This window comes from Hirundo rustica, chromosome 16 (genome assembly GCF_015227805.2).
Source record: "Hirundo rustica isolate bHirRus1 chromosome 16, bHirRus1.pri.v3, whole genome shotgun sequence".
Classification (NCBI taxonomy): Eukaryota; Metazoa; Chordata; class Aves; order Passeriformes; family Hirundinidae; genus Hirundo; species Hirundo rustica.
The window spans coordinates 3,182,679-3,199,118 of record NC_053465.1 but is presented as its reverse complement, the minus strand read 5'-3'; the positions used below and the strand labels follow the sequence as shown (position 1 = coordinate 3,199,118).

At 40.1% G+C, this 16,440-nt stretch overlaps 1 protein-coding gene across 8 annotated transcripts in view; it reads left to right on the top strand.

Moving 5' to 3' along the window:
* Positions 1-16,440, top strand: part of LOC120760075 (serine/threonine-protein phosphatase 4 regulatory subunit 1-like) — a 21,598-nt gene extending 5,158 nt beyond the window's left edge. For 6 of the 8 annotated variants that reach the window (XM_040079987.2, XM_058422725.1, XM_040079985.2 and 3 more), the window contains 17 exons: positions 179-285; positions 872-1,014; positions 1,593-1,739; positions 3,331-3,438; positions 4,565-4,630; positions 5,213-5,371; positions 5,824-6,017; positions 6,357-6,778; positions 7,465-7,697; positions 8,241-8,333; positions 8,816-9,001; positions 9,278-9,439; positions 10,034-10,134; positions 11,226-11,346; positions 11,849-11,983; positions 12,652-12,793; positions 13,464-16,440. In XM_040079987.2, coding sequence (XP_039935921.1) covers positions 179-285; positions 872-1,014; positions 1,593-1,739; positions 3,331-3,438; positions 4,565-4,630; positions 5,213-5,371; positions 5,824-6,017; positions 6,357-6,778; positions 7,465-7,697; positions 8,241-8,333; positions 8,816-9,001; positions 9,278-9,439; positions 10,034-10,134; positions 11,226-11,346; positions 11,849-11,983; positions 12,652-12,793; positions 13,464-13,618 — 2,674 coding nt within the window. In that variant the 3' untranslated portion in view covers positions 13,619-16,440. The remainder of the gene's footprint in view (positions 1-178; positions 286-871; positions 1,015-1,592; positions 1,740-3,330; positions 3,439-4,564; positions 4,631-5,212; positions 5,372-5,823; positions 6,018-6,356; positions 6,779-7,464; positions 7,698-8,240; positions 8,334-8,815; positions 9,002-9,277; positions 9,440-10,033; positions 10,135-11,225; positions 11,347-11,848; positions 11,984-12,651; positions 12,794-13,463) is intronic. The other 2 variants (XM_040079992.2, XM_040079988.2) reach the window with 1 other exon arrangement.

The window sequence follows — 16,440 nt, the reverse complement described above, 5'->3', positions numbered from 1 at the left end:
CATTCTTGGTTATCTAAATGAGATCTCTCGATTCCATCTTTGTTTTGTTGGTACATAGAATGTTCAGAGAAGAGCTTGATCTGTTTTATGGTGCCATTTACATTTGATAAGTTTCCCTTGCAGCCCATCTAAGTGTCATTGGCTGGATATTAAGGCAATTATTGTGCTCACTCCACAGGCAAATTATTGCCAGGGGTCTTCTGGACGTCTTTCGAGATTTCAGTCACACTGAAGAAGACTTTTTGACTGTAATGGAAATAGTGGTCAGGCTCTCTGAAGATGCAGGTTTGAAAGTTTGCTTTTGTTTGTTTTTTTAATTTGTCTGAGTTACTTTACGTAAATTGCAACATAGGAAGTACGGACTTCCGATTTTGAGAAGGCGATGAATTAACTAAGGAAGTTGAATCATCTAGCAGGAAGATCTGTCAATGAGAAGAGATTCATTTTTATCTCTGTGTTTGAAATATTTTGTATGGTAAATGTTAAATGAAAGGCCTATTCTTAGTAAAGGGCCTGAAGCAACATTTTTCAAGAAATTTATTAAATTTTGTTTGTTATATCTGGTGTAAGTGGCACAGAGCAGTTGTGTGTTTTAATAGTTCTTGTGCATACGTTCATGGTGACTGGATTTTCCAGCTTGGATTCATTTGGGAACTGATCCAAGTCTCTGAACTGTGATGATGTATGTAAGGCTATTCTGTTTTATTCAGCTTTCCTTTAAGAACAGGCAATCTCAGTGATGCTATTTCTATGTTTTGGTTATTTTAATTTTCCTCTGTTGTGAAAACATAAAGAAAAATGCTACTTTTTTTCCTTAAGGTACCTGATCTTCATTTCATATTTACCAGTGTAATTTGATTTTCATTTCTAGAGCCAACTGTTCGCACAGAGCTGATGGAACAGATACCTCCCATTGCCATTTTTCTACAAGAAAGTCGACCAAAATTCCCAACAGCATTTTTTGAATACCTGATGCCCATAGTAGTGAGGTACCTCACAGATGTTAACAATCAGGTAGGAAAAACAGACAACAGGAGTTGAGTCCTTGGAAAATTCTGTGTGGTTCAGTGGATTTAAGGCATGAAGAAGAAATAAGAGGAAATTCCATGTTGGTTGATATCTGGTTTTTAGTAGAGCTCTGTATTTTTCTTATTCAGCACATTCCTCTAGAGAGGTCTGATTTTTTTTTTTTTTTTTTTTTTTTTTTTTTTTTTTTTTTTTTTTTTTTTTTTAATTTTCCAAGTTTGGGGTTTTGTTTTTAATACTTTCCTTAGCAGATAATGGGAGACTTCAGGATTTGCCTGACAGCACATGCGCAGAATCTGATACAGGAGTTGTGACTTGCAAATCCTGTCTTCTGCTTCATCCTTTGTCTTATTTTCAGAATGTGATGAAATGTCATCTAATGATTATATTAAACTTTAGTATTTATTACTAATTCCTTATGATAATAAAACTAAGACTTTTTTTCTGGGTTTGTTATTTTTAGCTTGTACTTGTGCATCCATTCACAGGACTGAGGGTTTTGTGGTTCTTGTATCTGTGAATGTTGTTTTTATAGTGACAAACTGGTTTTGTGTGTTTGTTCACAGGTCAGAAAGGCAGGCCAGGAGGCCCTGCTGATACTGCTGGAACAAGACCTCGTGTCTCAGAGTGACATTGAAAATAAGGTGTGTCCAATTCTGCTGGACCTCTCTGCTCCTGACAGTGATGATGAGTACAAGGTGGAGGCTGTCAATGTAAGTTGATAACATTAATTTATAGTGGTGATTAAGATGAAGTCCAGGAATAGTGCTGACATTAAATAAAGTAAGCAGTCAAACTTTTTGTGTTTATTCATTAAGTTATTTGGATTTTTACTTTTAACAGAACAAGTCTTTAATTTTTATTCTGAATTTTTGAAAATATCAGATTTAAAAAGAGACCAACTTTATACTTCAGGATGTTAAATGATGTCAACATATTAGCTGAATAGCTTTAAAATACAATTGGTCCTTGGCAGCCTTTTTAAAAAATTCTTGTTGGGATTGTTACATTCCCCAGAGTCTTCTTTACATTTGCTTTACCAGGTTTCACAGTAATGTTGTGGAAATATGACCTGATCTCAGTTCTGAAGGGTTTTGAAAAAAACATTGCCTGGTGACTTTCAAGAAATCAGTTGACTCCACGGAAAAGTGCTGGTGTGTAATTACATTTCAGCATGGATATCTGACACTTGACCTGTAAAATATTTTACCAGCTAGATTTTCCTCTTCCTTGTTTGGGAGTTGGGAATTGCTTAGGCAATTTTCCAGGATGACATCTGAGCGCCAGATGCCTTTTTTAGGAGTTTGAAATTTTGTAGGGAAGTCCTTGAATGGTCTCTTCCTTAGTTCTTATTTAGCATTCTATTACAAAGGCAAGCATTTATTCCTAGAAAGGAATAAAGCTTATTTTTTGTGAAGGTAGAAAGCGTCAATATTTTTTGAAAAATAAAACCAGAAAGATGAGGACTGTAATCTGATGATGTTTGTGTAAGCATTAAAGCCCTGGTGCATGAGAGCCTCCTGTTTTCTCCCCTTGCAAATACAAGAATTACAGCAACTTCTCCCAAAAAGTGGGAGCTGAAAGGAAACACACAACCCAAAGTACATGATTTTCACAGCAGAAAACATGGTTTGTGTTTGGTAGTGGAAACTGATGGTTCCTCAGAGAAAGCTGAATTAATGAGCAGGTTACTAACTTCCTTTAATTATACGCTGTTAACTCCTAAAATTCCTGGGCATCATTCCTGTAAAGTGTGCACTGGCTCACATAAATCACTCGTTTTTCTTGTATTCCCTTTTTTTGTCTCCTATTGTATGGCAAACTTCTATTTTATTGTGGTATCTCAGCCTAGAGAGCTGGGACTGTCTTTAGTATCTGAACTGTTAAAGCTCTGTGTCTTACTTGCATGGTGAAGCTTGGGATATTTCTATTTCAGATATTAAAGAGTGTGGTTTGTATAAGGTCCTTAGTGAAATGGAACTTTTGTCTCCTCCGTACAAAATACCAGTGTTTGCCACATTGCAAACACCTTGAAAACAAATCTATTAATAAAAGTCTATTTAACCAGATAAAAAAGACAAAGAATTGAGTGCAGCAATGTTATCTTCTGGCATAGAATGATTTAAAGTAAAACTGTGTTTGTGCTTTACATATATGGAAATACAAATAACGTGTAGCAGTTTCATCTATTTGATTGTAATCACTGTCTTGCTCTCTGAGGTAATTTTTAGGAGGAATATTTGGCTGTGCTGGCAAGCTTTATAATTTTCTTCTCCTTACACATATTCCTTTCCTGATTTTCAGATAATCTGTAAAATGGCTTCTATGTTGAGCAGAACAACAGTTGAGCACATGCTGCTTCCTCGTTTCTGTGAACTGTGCAGCGATGGGAAATTGTTTCAAGTCCGAAAGGTTGGTGTGTGTCCAACCCTAAACCACCTAAAAATGAATTTGTACACTGCTGTTCAAATGCCTTCCTGCATAATTTAGTCATAACTTTAGCTGAACTTTAGAAGCATCTGGAAGAGAAGTTTTGATTTACTGACATGGTTCTAGTTTCTGTGGTTCAGTAAAGAAACAGATAATGGACTTTGGCCAGTAGGTTGGTCCAGCAGTTAAACTGGTCTTGCACATTTAATAGTTTTGCACAACCTTTTTTTTAAAGCTGCTGTGCTTGGTTGTAGGATGGAAGCAACTTTTATCATTTCTAGCATCTTATTTCAAAATTTAAGAGTAATAGACATTTGAGGCATCTTTTCTTTTCAAAAAGTCTTGTTATTGAAAGGAGAAACCCCCAAAGTGTAAGTCTTATTTTAATTCATGTTTGAGTACAAAAAGAAACTTGTAGCATAAGAAGTATTAAAATATTTGAGTAGGCTTAAGGGTCATGCCAAGCTTCAGCTCGGTCTGCAACATAAGCTGCACTTGCTGGAATCTGAACTGCTTTTATTTCCTTCTGAATAAGCACAGAGAGTGACTAAAACATGTATTAACGCAGCTCTCTCTTAAAACAATTTCAGATTTTGCCGGCATCTCTTTCCAGCATGAGGGGATGTCCCTTTTGCCTTAATTAGAGCTTCTGTAATGGCCTGTAAATGGCACGAACTTGAGACCTTGACTGCACTTTGCTTCAGCAAAGCACTTAAGCCACCTTGAGCCAGGGCAGTGCTGTCAGTACACCTAAGTCCTGACCCTGGTATCATGTTCTGGCCTGCTTGGGGTTTGACAGCTGCTGCTCAAAGTGATTTAAACTTTCATGTGGGCTTATTGTCCCTTCTGGTGTTACTGGAGCAGATGATGCTCCTCGTGCACAAACCTTTATTACTATTGATCCCAGAGGCATGTGGTGTATGGACGCTTGCTCCAGTGAGTTTTCTTTGGATGAGTTAATTTTACATGATGCAGTTACAGGGCTGAAATTGGAAGAGTCAAAACATGTGCCGTTGTTTGATGGGATAAATAATGCATGGTGGAGTTGATAATCAAACTAATGCCCTTGAAAGAGGCACAGTGGTATTAATGACTTTTTATTTCTTAGATTTGTGCAGCTAATTTTGGTGACATTTGTAATGCAGTTGGGCAAGAAGCCACAGAAAGACTGCTGGTATGTAAAAACCAAATCAATTTGCAAGACCTGTATTTCTCAGTTCAGAAAGTTTAATAATGAGTTCCTTTATTGTCTTCTCTGTAAATTAATCAGTGGGCATGCATTTTTTAATTGACTTGGCTAAGGCCTTGATTGCAAATTACACAGCAAAACTGGGAATTAAGAGAAATACAGAGTTCTTGTTTTGCAAAAAAAAATGTAGTTGACAGCAGATCTATATATACAGATATATTTATATATATATATATATGCACACACACTTTAGAATTGCCACTTTTATTTTTACCTGAACTAGATGATCATTCAACAATCATCAATTCAGTTATGATTTTGTAGGCCATTAATAATTCTTTCTATTCTTTTTTTATTGAAAATAGTTGTACACATGTTCCTAATAGGGTAGGTGAGAGACAGATGGGTTTTTTCCCAATTCCTTTAATTAGTGTATGCATTTAACCTGTCCCCGTTTCTTCTGTTCTTATTTTATTCTCTCGAGTTGTCATTGTCTCCAGTTTTCAAATACTTTGACATTGCTTTGTTAAGTCTTTAATTAGTTTTGGATTGGCTTATTTTTGGCAGATTCCCAAGTTCTTTGAGCTGTGTTCTGACAGTGTGTGGGGAATGAGGAAGGCTTGTGCTGAATGCTTTATGGCAGTGTCTTACACCACGTCCCCAGAGGTTCGCAGGAGCAAACTGTCCCCACTGTTCATCAGCCTGATCAGTGACACCTGCAGATGGGTGAGTAACTCCCTCTGGGACTGGTGCATCCACCCAAATAATGGGTGAGTTTAGTGGCTCTGAGGTGCATTTGCTGAGATCAGAGCTTAATGTGCTAAAAACTAATCTCCTTTAATGAGCTAGTGTCTTATTTTTCCTCTCTCTCTCAACAGTTTATAAGTGTAAATACTCTCCTGAGAAAAGTTTGCTTGTGTTAAATAGATGAGCTGAAGTAAACAGATGTCCTTTAAATTTATAACTTCCAAAAGATTTCTGTACAGTGATTGTCAATACATGCTTAGGTGTATCACCCTTTGCTTAAGTGTCACTTATTTGGTAATTGTTTATACCTGGAATTAAATGAAGCTGTTATATTAAGAACTAATTGGTTCTTACTGCAAATTGCACCAAATTTAGATTTTTCAACTCCGAGAGTTGCATGAAGCCTGACTGTTGCTCTTACACCACCACAGGTTCGCCAGGCTGCTTTTCAGTCTCTTGGCCCATTTATTTCCACCTTTGCAAACCCTTCAAGTGCTGGTCTTTACATTCGAGAAGATGGGACACTGAGTATCCGACCATCAGCACAAGATGTGAATTCCAATTCCTGTCAGCCAAGTAACAATATCAATGTGATGTCTTCCAGTGCAAATGCTCCATTGTCCAGGTAAATCCTGGGAAAGGTGTGGTGGAGTGGAAAGGGTTAAAAGGAAGGTGATGGTTTTTGTGGCTTGTCAAGGCTAAAAATCTCTATTTGAGAATACAGTTCCAGAAAAGGTCTGAAGAGTGAGATCACGCATTTCAGTGTAACCACATTATTGAAAAATTCACTTTGACTTCACAGCAGGGCAAAGGGAAAACTGATGAAGTAAAGCATAGTGGTAACAAATTCTGTCTTTCTTTAGAGAAAAGCTTCTGTTGTTTGTGCTGTCTTTTGTGGAGTATTTCACTGAAAACCTCTTGTTACAGAGTACTTCAAGTTTACTTTCAATAACTTTATTTCCAGCTCAGAACAACCAATGGAAATCAAACCAGAATCATCGACTGAGGAGACTTCAGCAGAAATTCATGAGGACCTAAATAAAAATCTATGGGAAGAAAGTTCAGATTGTTGTGCCAGCCCTGGAGAAGAAGTGTCTCGCTTGTGTCAGGGTGACAAAGCTGCTGCTGGTGCCACCGAAGGCAGGAAGGAGAGCAGTTTTCCAGGGCTGAGCTCTGCGCTGCCGCCTGCCGAGGACGTGTTTAACACATTCCTGTACTGGCGCCCTCCTCTGCCCGACATAAGTCACGACCTGGAGTTGCTGCAGTTCAAGGCTGAGAAGCACCACGATGCCTGCTCTGTGCCGTGTAATAGCTGTGTCGCTAGCAGTGAGATAAAAAAGGTTCTGGAAAGCTTACAGGAGCACATGGATGATCCAGATGTTCAAGGTGAGGCTCTCTGACAGTAAAATTGTGTTTTCTCTGAGCAGGTTTTCTAGCCTTTACAGAACACTTGATTGCATTTTAATTGGCTTGGTATTCATAGGGTGATGAACCTACCTTGAATAGTAAATTACAGTAGAAGGTTATGCAGCAGGTTTTTCCATAAGATCTGAGTTATTTCCAGAGCAGCTGGGGAAATGTTCCTGGCTTCTATTTGCATGAAAAATAAATTGATCTAACTACAGAAGGGAAAGCAGCTTGTTAAGACAGTTTTAACAGGTTTTGAGTATTGTAGGTACTGGGGTTTAGTGACAATGCTGCCTGTTACAAGCTGAATTCATCTAATATTGGCTGACTGAGAATGGCCCTAATTTCAAGTTCTTTCTCTTTAAGCACCTGAAACAGGCTCTTTGCTGAAAGCATTGGAAGGATATTGGCCTGATAGTGGGATCTGTGTTTTATGGACCAAATCCCTCTTGCCATCCATAGTCAGCTCAGTTTCTTGTTTCACCAAGTCTCTTGAGAGCTCTGCAGTTAAAGGCCTTTTCTTTCCAAGAGCAAATATTTGCCAATACAGCATTTCTGTGCAGCTCATACTGTGCTACCTTTTATCATTTCAGGTGAGTTAATTGCAGGTTTAATGCCTTTAAATTCAGAAAAGAGACTAAATAACCATTTTTTCCTTTACACAGCTCAGGTCCAAGTGTTGTCTGCTGCTCTCAGAGCTGCTCAGTTTGATTCTGTTGGTGACTGCGAGACCAAAAAAATGGAAGAAAGTAGTGACAATCTTCAGAACAAAATGATTTTGGATGAAACAGCTGTTTCAGATGCTGCCTGCAAACAGGTGCAGGGGGACACACTTCCATCCCCTGCCTGCCAGGAAGACATCAGTGACCAGTCAAACACCAGTGTTCTGAAAAGCACAGTAAGTACACCTTGTGCTCCATGTCTGAGCTGTGTGGGGTTGTGCAGTCCCTGGCATAACTGAGCCACTTTTGATCCAAAGCCTTTGAACATTTCTAGACTACAGCTATCATATTCTACTTACTCTAATCAAAAAAACCAAAAGCCATTAAGGGTTATAATTTCTGTTTGTACCCAAATGACCCAGGAGTTTTGCAGTAGTCTTGTACATTTTTTTTTTTTTTTCTGATTAAATTCTCCTGAATATAAGTTAATTTCAAAAATAAAAACTTTAAAAGTAACCATCCAAAATGTGTATGAATGTTGGGTTTGTGATGTTAGATTGCTGTCTTTAGAAGTAAATCTTAACTACTGCTGCCCTTGTTGCTGCTACAGTCTCTGTTTGCCTCAGTGTGCAACTGTAGTTTTTTGTACACTGAACAAGGCTCTTCCTGTGCAGGGCTGTTCTCAATCTGAGCTCCATTGTTCTGCACTGTGATGCTTTGAAATGGCCCAAACAGCACTAAGTCTCCTTCATTTCACTACCTGGTACCTCCTTTTACAGGACTCACAGGAACAACACAGAGGAACCAGTGTGTTTTTGAGGAACGAGCAAGAAAATATTCCACCACTTGAAGATGACAAGTCAAAATTACAGGTGATTAAAATGGCATCTAATGGATTTAGTGGAGTACTGGATACAGGTCATCTTACCCTTAGTGCAGTGATACCTTCTGCAGTGCATCGGTTGTAGAATGTGAAGGAATGCTCCAGAATTCAAAGAGAACCCTGTTTTAAATGAGAAAATTAGAAACATTCTGGTGCCTTAGAGGCAACCTGTGCAACCAAGGTAGGCACTGACTGTCCTATTCTGTCACTGATTTGCTGTTTGGCATCAGCAAAGAAGGAATTTTCAGCTTGCTTGGTGCAAGTATTGATAAAGCCATCATGACTGTTCCTTGCTGACTGCTGTGTCCTAATGAGAGGAGAAACAACCACTGGAGTCACGCACCCTTGGTGAGGGTAACACACGCAAGGGGTGTCCTGTCTCTTGTGTTTTGGTGCTGGCTGGTTGGTAGTACTGTAGCACAGCAGCTGTATTTTCTTTCTGCTCTTAAATTGAAGTGTGTCTGTCTGTAGGACATCATCCCTCAGCCTTTACTGGACCAGTACCTGTCCATGACCGACCCTGCTCGGGCCCAGACCGTTGACACTGAGATTGCCAAGCACTGTGCCTACAGCCTGCCCGGGGTGGCTCTGACTCTGGGCAGGCAGAACTGGCACTGCCTCAAGGACACCTACGAGACACTGGCTTCAGATGTACAGGTAAGAAAAGAAAGTTTTGTTACAAAAAAATCAGAACTTTGAGGAGGAAGTTTTTTCTTCAGTTTGTGCTGTAGTTGTAAGATCACTAGATACATTCATATAGAGGAATAAACATGCACTAAAAATATAAAATTCCAAATTTAAATCAGAGTTCATAAATATGATTAACACTTTCTACTAGCCCTGTTTGTCTCAATCCTCACACAGGGAAAGTTCAAAAACTCGTTTATTTTAGTCATGGTGCCTCATGTAGCTCCCTTGCTGGCCTGTTTGCAGTGGAAGGTGCGGCGCACTCTGGCTTTCTCCATCCACGAGCTGGCTGTGATCCTGGGGGATCAGTTAACAGCTGCTGATCTGGTGCCAATTTTCAATGGGTTCTTGAAAGACCTGGATGAAGTGCGTATTGGTGTCCTCAAACATCTGTATGACTTTCTGAAGGTAGGAAAATGTAATAAATTTCTCACCGTAAAGTTTTTTCTGACTCCATTATATGAAGAGTTTTTAAATGAGCTGTGCATGTCTCAATATCCAATTAGTGTTTAGCTTTCTGCAATGCTGCCATTTTGTGTATGTGCCTCTATTCCTTCTTTTAATGTGCCTCACCTCTCTTTTCTCTCATATCCCAACAACATACCAAGCTGAAAACCCTTTGTAAATGTGCTTGTAAATGCTGCTGGCTGTTGTAAACTGGGAACGTTGGCCCATTAGCAATTTGTGTTTGGGGCTGGGAGAGAAGAGAGCAGATCCTGGTGGGCTGCTGTGGAATACACACAGATCCTCAGATTTTAGTTACTCACTCTTCTGCCCAGAGATGGTGCTTTGGGTGTTGTTAAAGGGATGACTTCTTGTACTTCGGATGTCACCTGTGTGTGTTCAGGCACTCGGCTGATTGTGCACAGTTTTTAGGAAGCACCTTGTCATTGGTCACTTGCTTTCAAGTAGGAAAAGGCACATAGGTGTGAATAGTGACACACCAGAGAACCGCAAGTTTGAAGTTTAATCAGTTTTATACCAGTCATGTTTTTCCTTTAGCTACTTCATGCAGACAAAAGGCGAGAGTATCTTTACCAGCTGCAAGAATTTGTGGTGACTGATAACAGCAGGAACTGGAGGTTTCGTTACGAGCTGGCAGAGTATGTAATTTTGTTAACTTCTGATTTTTAACCTGTATTACTAACTTGGAAATCAGTAATTACATTCAGAAGTTAGCACATCTCAATTAGGAGCTAAAAGTTTACAGTTCTTTAGGAAGGAAAAAGCCACAGGCTGTTAGAGTTGTTTGGGGGGAGTCGAGGGCATTTGGGGTTTTGGGGTTTTTTATTTTTCACAAGTTGTGTTGTAATGTGTGACTGAAAATTAAATGACTGTGATTTTACTAAAATGGAGATCTGGTTGACTTGCAGCTGATGAAACGTGACAATCTGATAGATACTATTCAGTGAGAATTTATTAGTTCAAGACTCCCTTGCAAAAAATTGATGAAACGCATGTAAAAAGTCATTTTTTAATGTGTAGGAAAGAAAAAACCGTTCTTAAAAATAAGTTTATTATTTTGATACTTCTGTAAGATTGGGTACATATAAAAGGCAGATGAACATCCCACAGTTCTTTTTCTGCAAGCGCTGTTGATATCTTTGTAGCCACAGTTTGCAGATGAAGTCTGACCTTTGTGTTCACTGTGTTGCTGTGTTTGTCACTGTGTTTACAGTGGGCTCTTGATGCCTCACTGTCCCTTTGTAGCTTGGCACAACAGACTCACAGTGGTACAGGAGTTACACAGCAGCTCCCTGAGCCCTGGTGGGGAGCTGCCACTGCCTGGGTTCTGTGTGGCTGCTGGTTCTGTGGCTGGAGCGAGTTCTGTGTGGTTCTGACATAGGAATTATTTTCTGACACGTAGATTACTACACTGAGGTAAATACTCAGTTTTTGCTTTGCTTTTGCTTTGCAAGAATGTACAGGGTATTGGTTTGAAGCTGAAAAAAGCTTGTCACGCGTCTGGTCATAGCTTTTGGATAATGTTGATACACTGATACACGTAATTTGGATCACAGTTTCTCTTGGCCTCCCTGATGGATTAAAGCCTCTGACAAGTGAAGAACAAACTGCTCAAGGGCTCTGTAGTAACCCTGGTGCTTTGGTGCTCATTCCCCACCTGTAGGAGCTGGTGAATGGCAGCAGGCTGGTGCTGCACTTGGTACAGTTAATGATTTCCTTTGTGTTCCAGGCAGCTGATCCTGATCCTGGAGCTCTACAATCCCAATGATGTCTATGACTACTTAAGGCACATTGCACTGACTCTGTGCTCCGATAAAGTTTCAGAAGTTCGGTGGATCTCCTTCAGACTGGTAGGGGATTTAGTTCACTTCCTGGCAGGAGAGCAGGAAAATGGTCCTGGAGAGGGTACCTGAAATCACTGCTTTTTCAGACAAGTAGGGTGAACAGGGATGTTTTGATAAACACAGGAATCAATATGGAAAAAAGTGAAATGGAAAGCTTATAAAATATCTGGGGTTGCCAGACTGCCGCAGATACTAATTTTTTTCTCTGTGGTTGTTTGTGATTGAGAAATCCTTTGAAGTGAATGAAAGCTGGTATATGTGATTTGGAAAACCTTCACTTAGTTCTGGGGAGAAAAAAAAAAAAAAACAAACCACAGAACAACCAACTACTGATCTTTCCTCAAAGCTGATTTAATTTGTTATGAAGCCTACAAGCACATCTGACTACATTGAATGCAGTGTCCCTCATAGAATTCAAATAAAATTGTCTTTTTAAGTCTAAGGGCTGCAGCTGAAGTTTCATTTCTTCTTTTTGTTCACTTCCTTTTCCCATTCCTTTGTCTCACAGGTTGTAGCAATACTACAGAAGTTCTATGCAAACAGTGCCAGTGCCCTGGGATTAAATTTCATCAACGAGCTCGTAGTGCGGTTTCGCCACTGCTCCAAGTGGGTCGGGAGACAGGCCTTTGCCTTCATTTGTCAGGTTGGAATGTTCTCTCTCTGTTTCTATGTGCACGTGAAATTTGGGGCTTTGCAGCAATGTGGGCAAAACTGAAATTTGAACTCACAATTTTTTTGGGTCATTTTTGGTTTGGTCAGAGTCAGTGTGGTCTCAGTGCTGGCATCTGAGTGTCCCACCCCAGGCGGTGTCCCTGTCTGGGTCTGTGCTTCCAGCTGCCACAGCTGATCCTTGGACTATTTGGTGTCCCAGTGGAAAAATAAGAATTAAGTCCCAAATAGAGATACATTTGTTTAATCCTTGGCCATGCTAGGCTGAAGGATCACAAGAGCTCTTCACATCACCAATGGATGCTGGATGCCAGGAGCTATTTTCTTCTTTATTGCTACTACTCACCCCTTCCAAAGCAAAAATGCTTCCTTGGGTAGCAGTGAGGAGCAAGGGTTGAACGTTAAAAGGAAAAGGGTGATGACAGGCAGGAGAGCAGCATTTCCTAAAACATTCTTGAAAGAAATTAATCTGCACTTCCTTGCCCATCTTTGACTGAAACTCACAACGGTGAGACACAGGGTGGAGTGTTCTCATTCTGAGCTTTTTTAACAGGCCAAATTAAGGACAAGGTGGAAAGAAATGGCCAATAAAGTCTTTTTAACATTAAGTGTTGCTTTGTCTGTTGTGTGTTTGTCTCGTAGGCAGTCGTAGAAGAGGAGTGCATGCCTGTGGACCAGTTTGTGGAACACTTACTCCCCAGCCTGCTCAGCCTTGCATCGGATCCTGTGCCAAACGTCAGGGTCCTGCTCGCCAAGGCTCTCAGGCAGACGTTGCTGGAGAAAGGTGTGGTCCTTATTTCCCTGGAAAGATCCAACACCTCGGCAAGGCCGGCCCTCCTCTGCCAGCACAGCTCTTGGAGCTCAGAATCATGCGCTGTAGGCTAGGATTTCAGTTCAGATTTGGGGGTGCGCGAGCGGCTCTGCAGCCCTGGGACGGGGGATGCTCCCCCAAGGGCCGGGCCTGCAGGTGCGGAGCGGCCCCACACGGGGGCAGTGCGGCCCCGCCAGCCGCGCCCGGCTCTGCGTTTGGGATCCCCCGAGCACCAAGCTGGGTTATTCTGCTCCGTCTCAGTTGTAATTTGTGTGCTGCCCTCCGATTATTCACAGAAATCGCCTAACCTTGTTTTCAGAGCAAAGTATGGAGAAGGTTTTGGAATGCACTGTACGGTAGCAGCTTCCTGAGCTTTCTGTTGCTCATTGATTCATTTCTATTTAGGGCTCAGCAAAAAGAGTTTATCTTAGAAGTAGTTAAGTACCTAATAAGATGAATCAAAAGCAGCATATTTGTCTTTCTCTGTCAGCTTCCGTAGTTTCTTGTAGTGTCTGTAAGGAGACTAAGCTGGATAAGCTGCCCCAGATGGTTTTGGCATTCTCTGTATTTCTGCAGTACTTATGCTCTAGGGTTTATTCCTTTGGATATGATTAAAATTGTCTTTTTTCTCCCCTTATTCCAGCTTATTTTAAAAGTGTTGGCAATCCTCACCTAGAAGCTGCAGAAGAGACCATTCTAGCCCTGCAGTCTGACAGAGATCAAGATGTGTCTTTCTTTGCCACCATAAAACTGAAACAGGATAACATGAACAATATCACCATTGAAAAACAAAACTGAGGGGTTGTTCTGCATTGAAGGCTGAACAGCAGGAAGGTTTTTCACCTTGTTTCTGTTAGTGTGAGTAATGAGGACAGATAAGGTGGGTTTTGTCACCTATTTGAGCAGGAAAGGTGGTGTTGAGAAATGTTAGTCTTCATTTCATGACCTTGTTTCATCTACAGAGGTGTGTTTGATTCCTGTGAGTAATTCCTTCCTTTTGGTTTTCCTTTGTAAATGGAAGTGATAACTCTGACCTCACCTGCACTTCAGTATTGTCTGTAAAGTCTTACACTACACTTGGTGTTTCAGCAAAATTGGAATTTACATTTCATTTTTTTAACAGAATTATTTCCGTTAGGACAAGTTTGCTGTAAGCTTAAAAAGGTTTCTAAATCTTAAAACCTGATTTTAGCAAACTTTCCTGAAGCTTTCCTCACTTTATTATAATCTTCCACCTATTGCATTTATTTGAAAATAAAGTGTATATATGTGAATAGTTTTGAATTGTGACAAAAAATTACGAAGAACTTAATTCTGTATCAGTGGGAAAAGCTCAAAAATCATTTCATTTTTTAAGTAGTTACACTGCTAGAATTAAGCATGGGTCATTTTTATGTGTGATATTTTTCAAAGCACAGAGAGCTCAAGATTCTTTGTATATTGTGAGGTTTCTGTTAATTTGTTCTTTCTGAGCTATACCCTTACAGTGTTAACAAGACATAATAGCAATATTTTTGACTGCCCTTACAGGTGTTCATGGGTCAGTTTTTGTTGCTGCTGCCTCTCCCAGGAGCAGGTAGACTGGAGATTTCCTAAGTGGAAAATTCCTCCTTCTGAGTCTTTGTTTTACGTGCACACCTCATTTAACAAACACCTTTTCACCTGCCCAGTAGTTAAACCACAAACAGCTTTTCCTAAGAAACAAAGGAGCTCTAAATTCTGCAAAACCCCGGTGCAGAAATGTTCCGGGGAAAGGTGGTGCCACAGTCTGCTCTGCACCTTTGTGGGTTGTAGGGCAAGGTCTGGGGCAAACACCAGGTGAGGTGTGTGAGGGGAAGTGGGATGGCTCCTGTCTGTTGGAACGGGGGCCTGGAAGAAGGAGCAGAATTGTGTTAGTCAAATTGAGCAGACTCAGAAAAATTAGAAAGCTTATACTTCTGCTGGACCCTGTCTTCTCTTGGATCCCAAATCTGCAATAATGTGGGTCCTGGGAAAAAAAAAATAGTATCTTTTTTTATTGTGGGTTGAAACTTTGTCCTACTTAAACACTAAAGAAATGGTTTCAGGTGATAACAGTTACTTTCTTTCTGAGAGCAGAGTCTTTTCTCCCCAGCAGACCTGTGTAAATACGTGTCCTTATTTCATGTTCCACAGTAAGTAATTCACATGGGGGAAGGTTTTCACAGAAGTACCAGTCCTGGTTTTGTTTGGATGTGGCTTGTCTGCAGTACAGTGAGTAGCTTCCTCAGCTGGGTTCTGTATTTTGGGAGGGCTCACTTTTGTAGGAGTTAACCAGTCATGTATTATAATATGTACAGTATTTGTAATTAATTGTTTTCTTGTAAGATCACAAAATGCTCTTTGGAAGCTGCAGGCAGAAATATACCACTGCTATTGCAGCAAACAGTGTAAACTCTGCAACATTCTACATTTAATTTTTTACAGGTTTTTTTATGATTTAAAACAAATGCTTCTTCAGTACAGACTTTTTATGATTGCCATTTCTTAACAAAAAGACCCCTCAAGTTAATTTTTTTCTAGTTCTAATATCTTTTTCTAATGCTGGCATTATACTGGTATTTTCTAACAGTTCAGATTTTCTAAGGCCTTTCTGACAAGGTTTCGCTTCTGTTTTTTATTATCAGTTCATTAAATTTCTCAGCACTGAACAGATTTTTTTAAGTGTGTGTATATGTAAGTATGTTTGAAATATAGTGTATATAAATTAAATACCTTGAACGTTAACCCAACCCAGGTTTGTCAGATCACCTTCAGTAGTTACCTTGACTTGCAATAATCCACTGGGAAACACAAGCTTCCATAGGTTTTAGCATGTTTGGTTAGTGTTCAGTAGGAGTTTTTAACTAGGATATGTGTAAAGGATAAGCCACCAGCTATAAAAGTTCATTAAAAGGCTGGACAAAGTTCTTTATTTTTAAACAACATTTTGGTACCTCTCTGGCTCTCAAATTCACGTCAGTTTTGAACGAGGTGAGCGTTTAAAACCTCCTGTTCCAGCTCCACAGTTGCATGTCCTAATGGGGGCCAGCAGAGTTCTGGGGTGGGATTTTTGTAGACAATGTGCAGGTCTGTTACCCAGATTTACCCTCTGCCAGTTTGTCTTTTTGGTTTAGTTTAAACTAGAAATGATTTCAGCATGACTAAAGGCCGCACTTTACGTCTTGTCCTAGACAAATGTATGCAATGAGTGTGTTCACGTGCAGTTCTCTGGGTTGTTTAAATTATGCAAAAATATCTATTTAAAAAGCCAGGTGGAGCAAAGTTAGGTAGCCCATCCACTTTCACAGCAGCATTTCACTTTTAGCATTTCCAGCTAAGGAACGTGACAGTAACAGTAGTTGGTGCAATATTGCTGGGATGCTGTAGGGAGTGATCCAGCACTTGTGATCCAAAGCATGTTGGTCATGTTGCTTAGGTTTGAGCCTCACTGGTGGCCCTGGTGGGATGAGCACGTGGCAGCTGTGTCAGTACACAGGGGTGTTTAGAGCCCAGTTAAGTGGGGACACTCTGGAAGTGTCATTCATTTGTCAGAATAAAGAATCTATGTAACTTTCTATTTGTATTTATCTCAATAAATCCTGTGACTGTTTTATAAACCA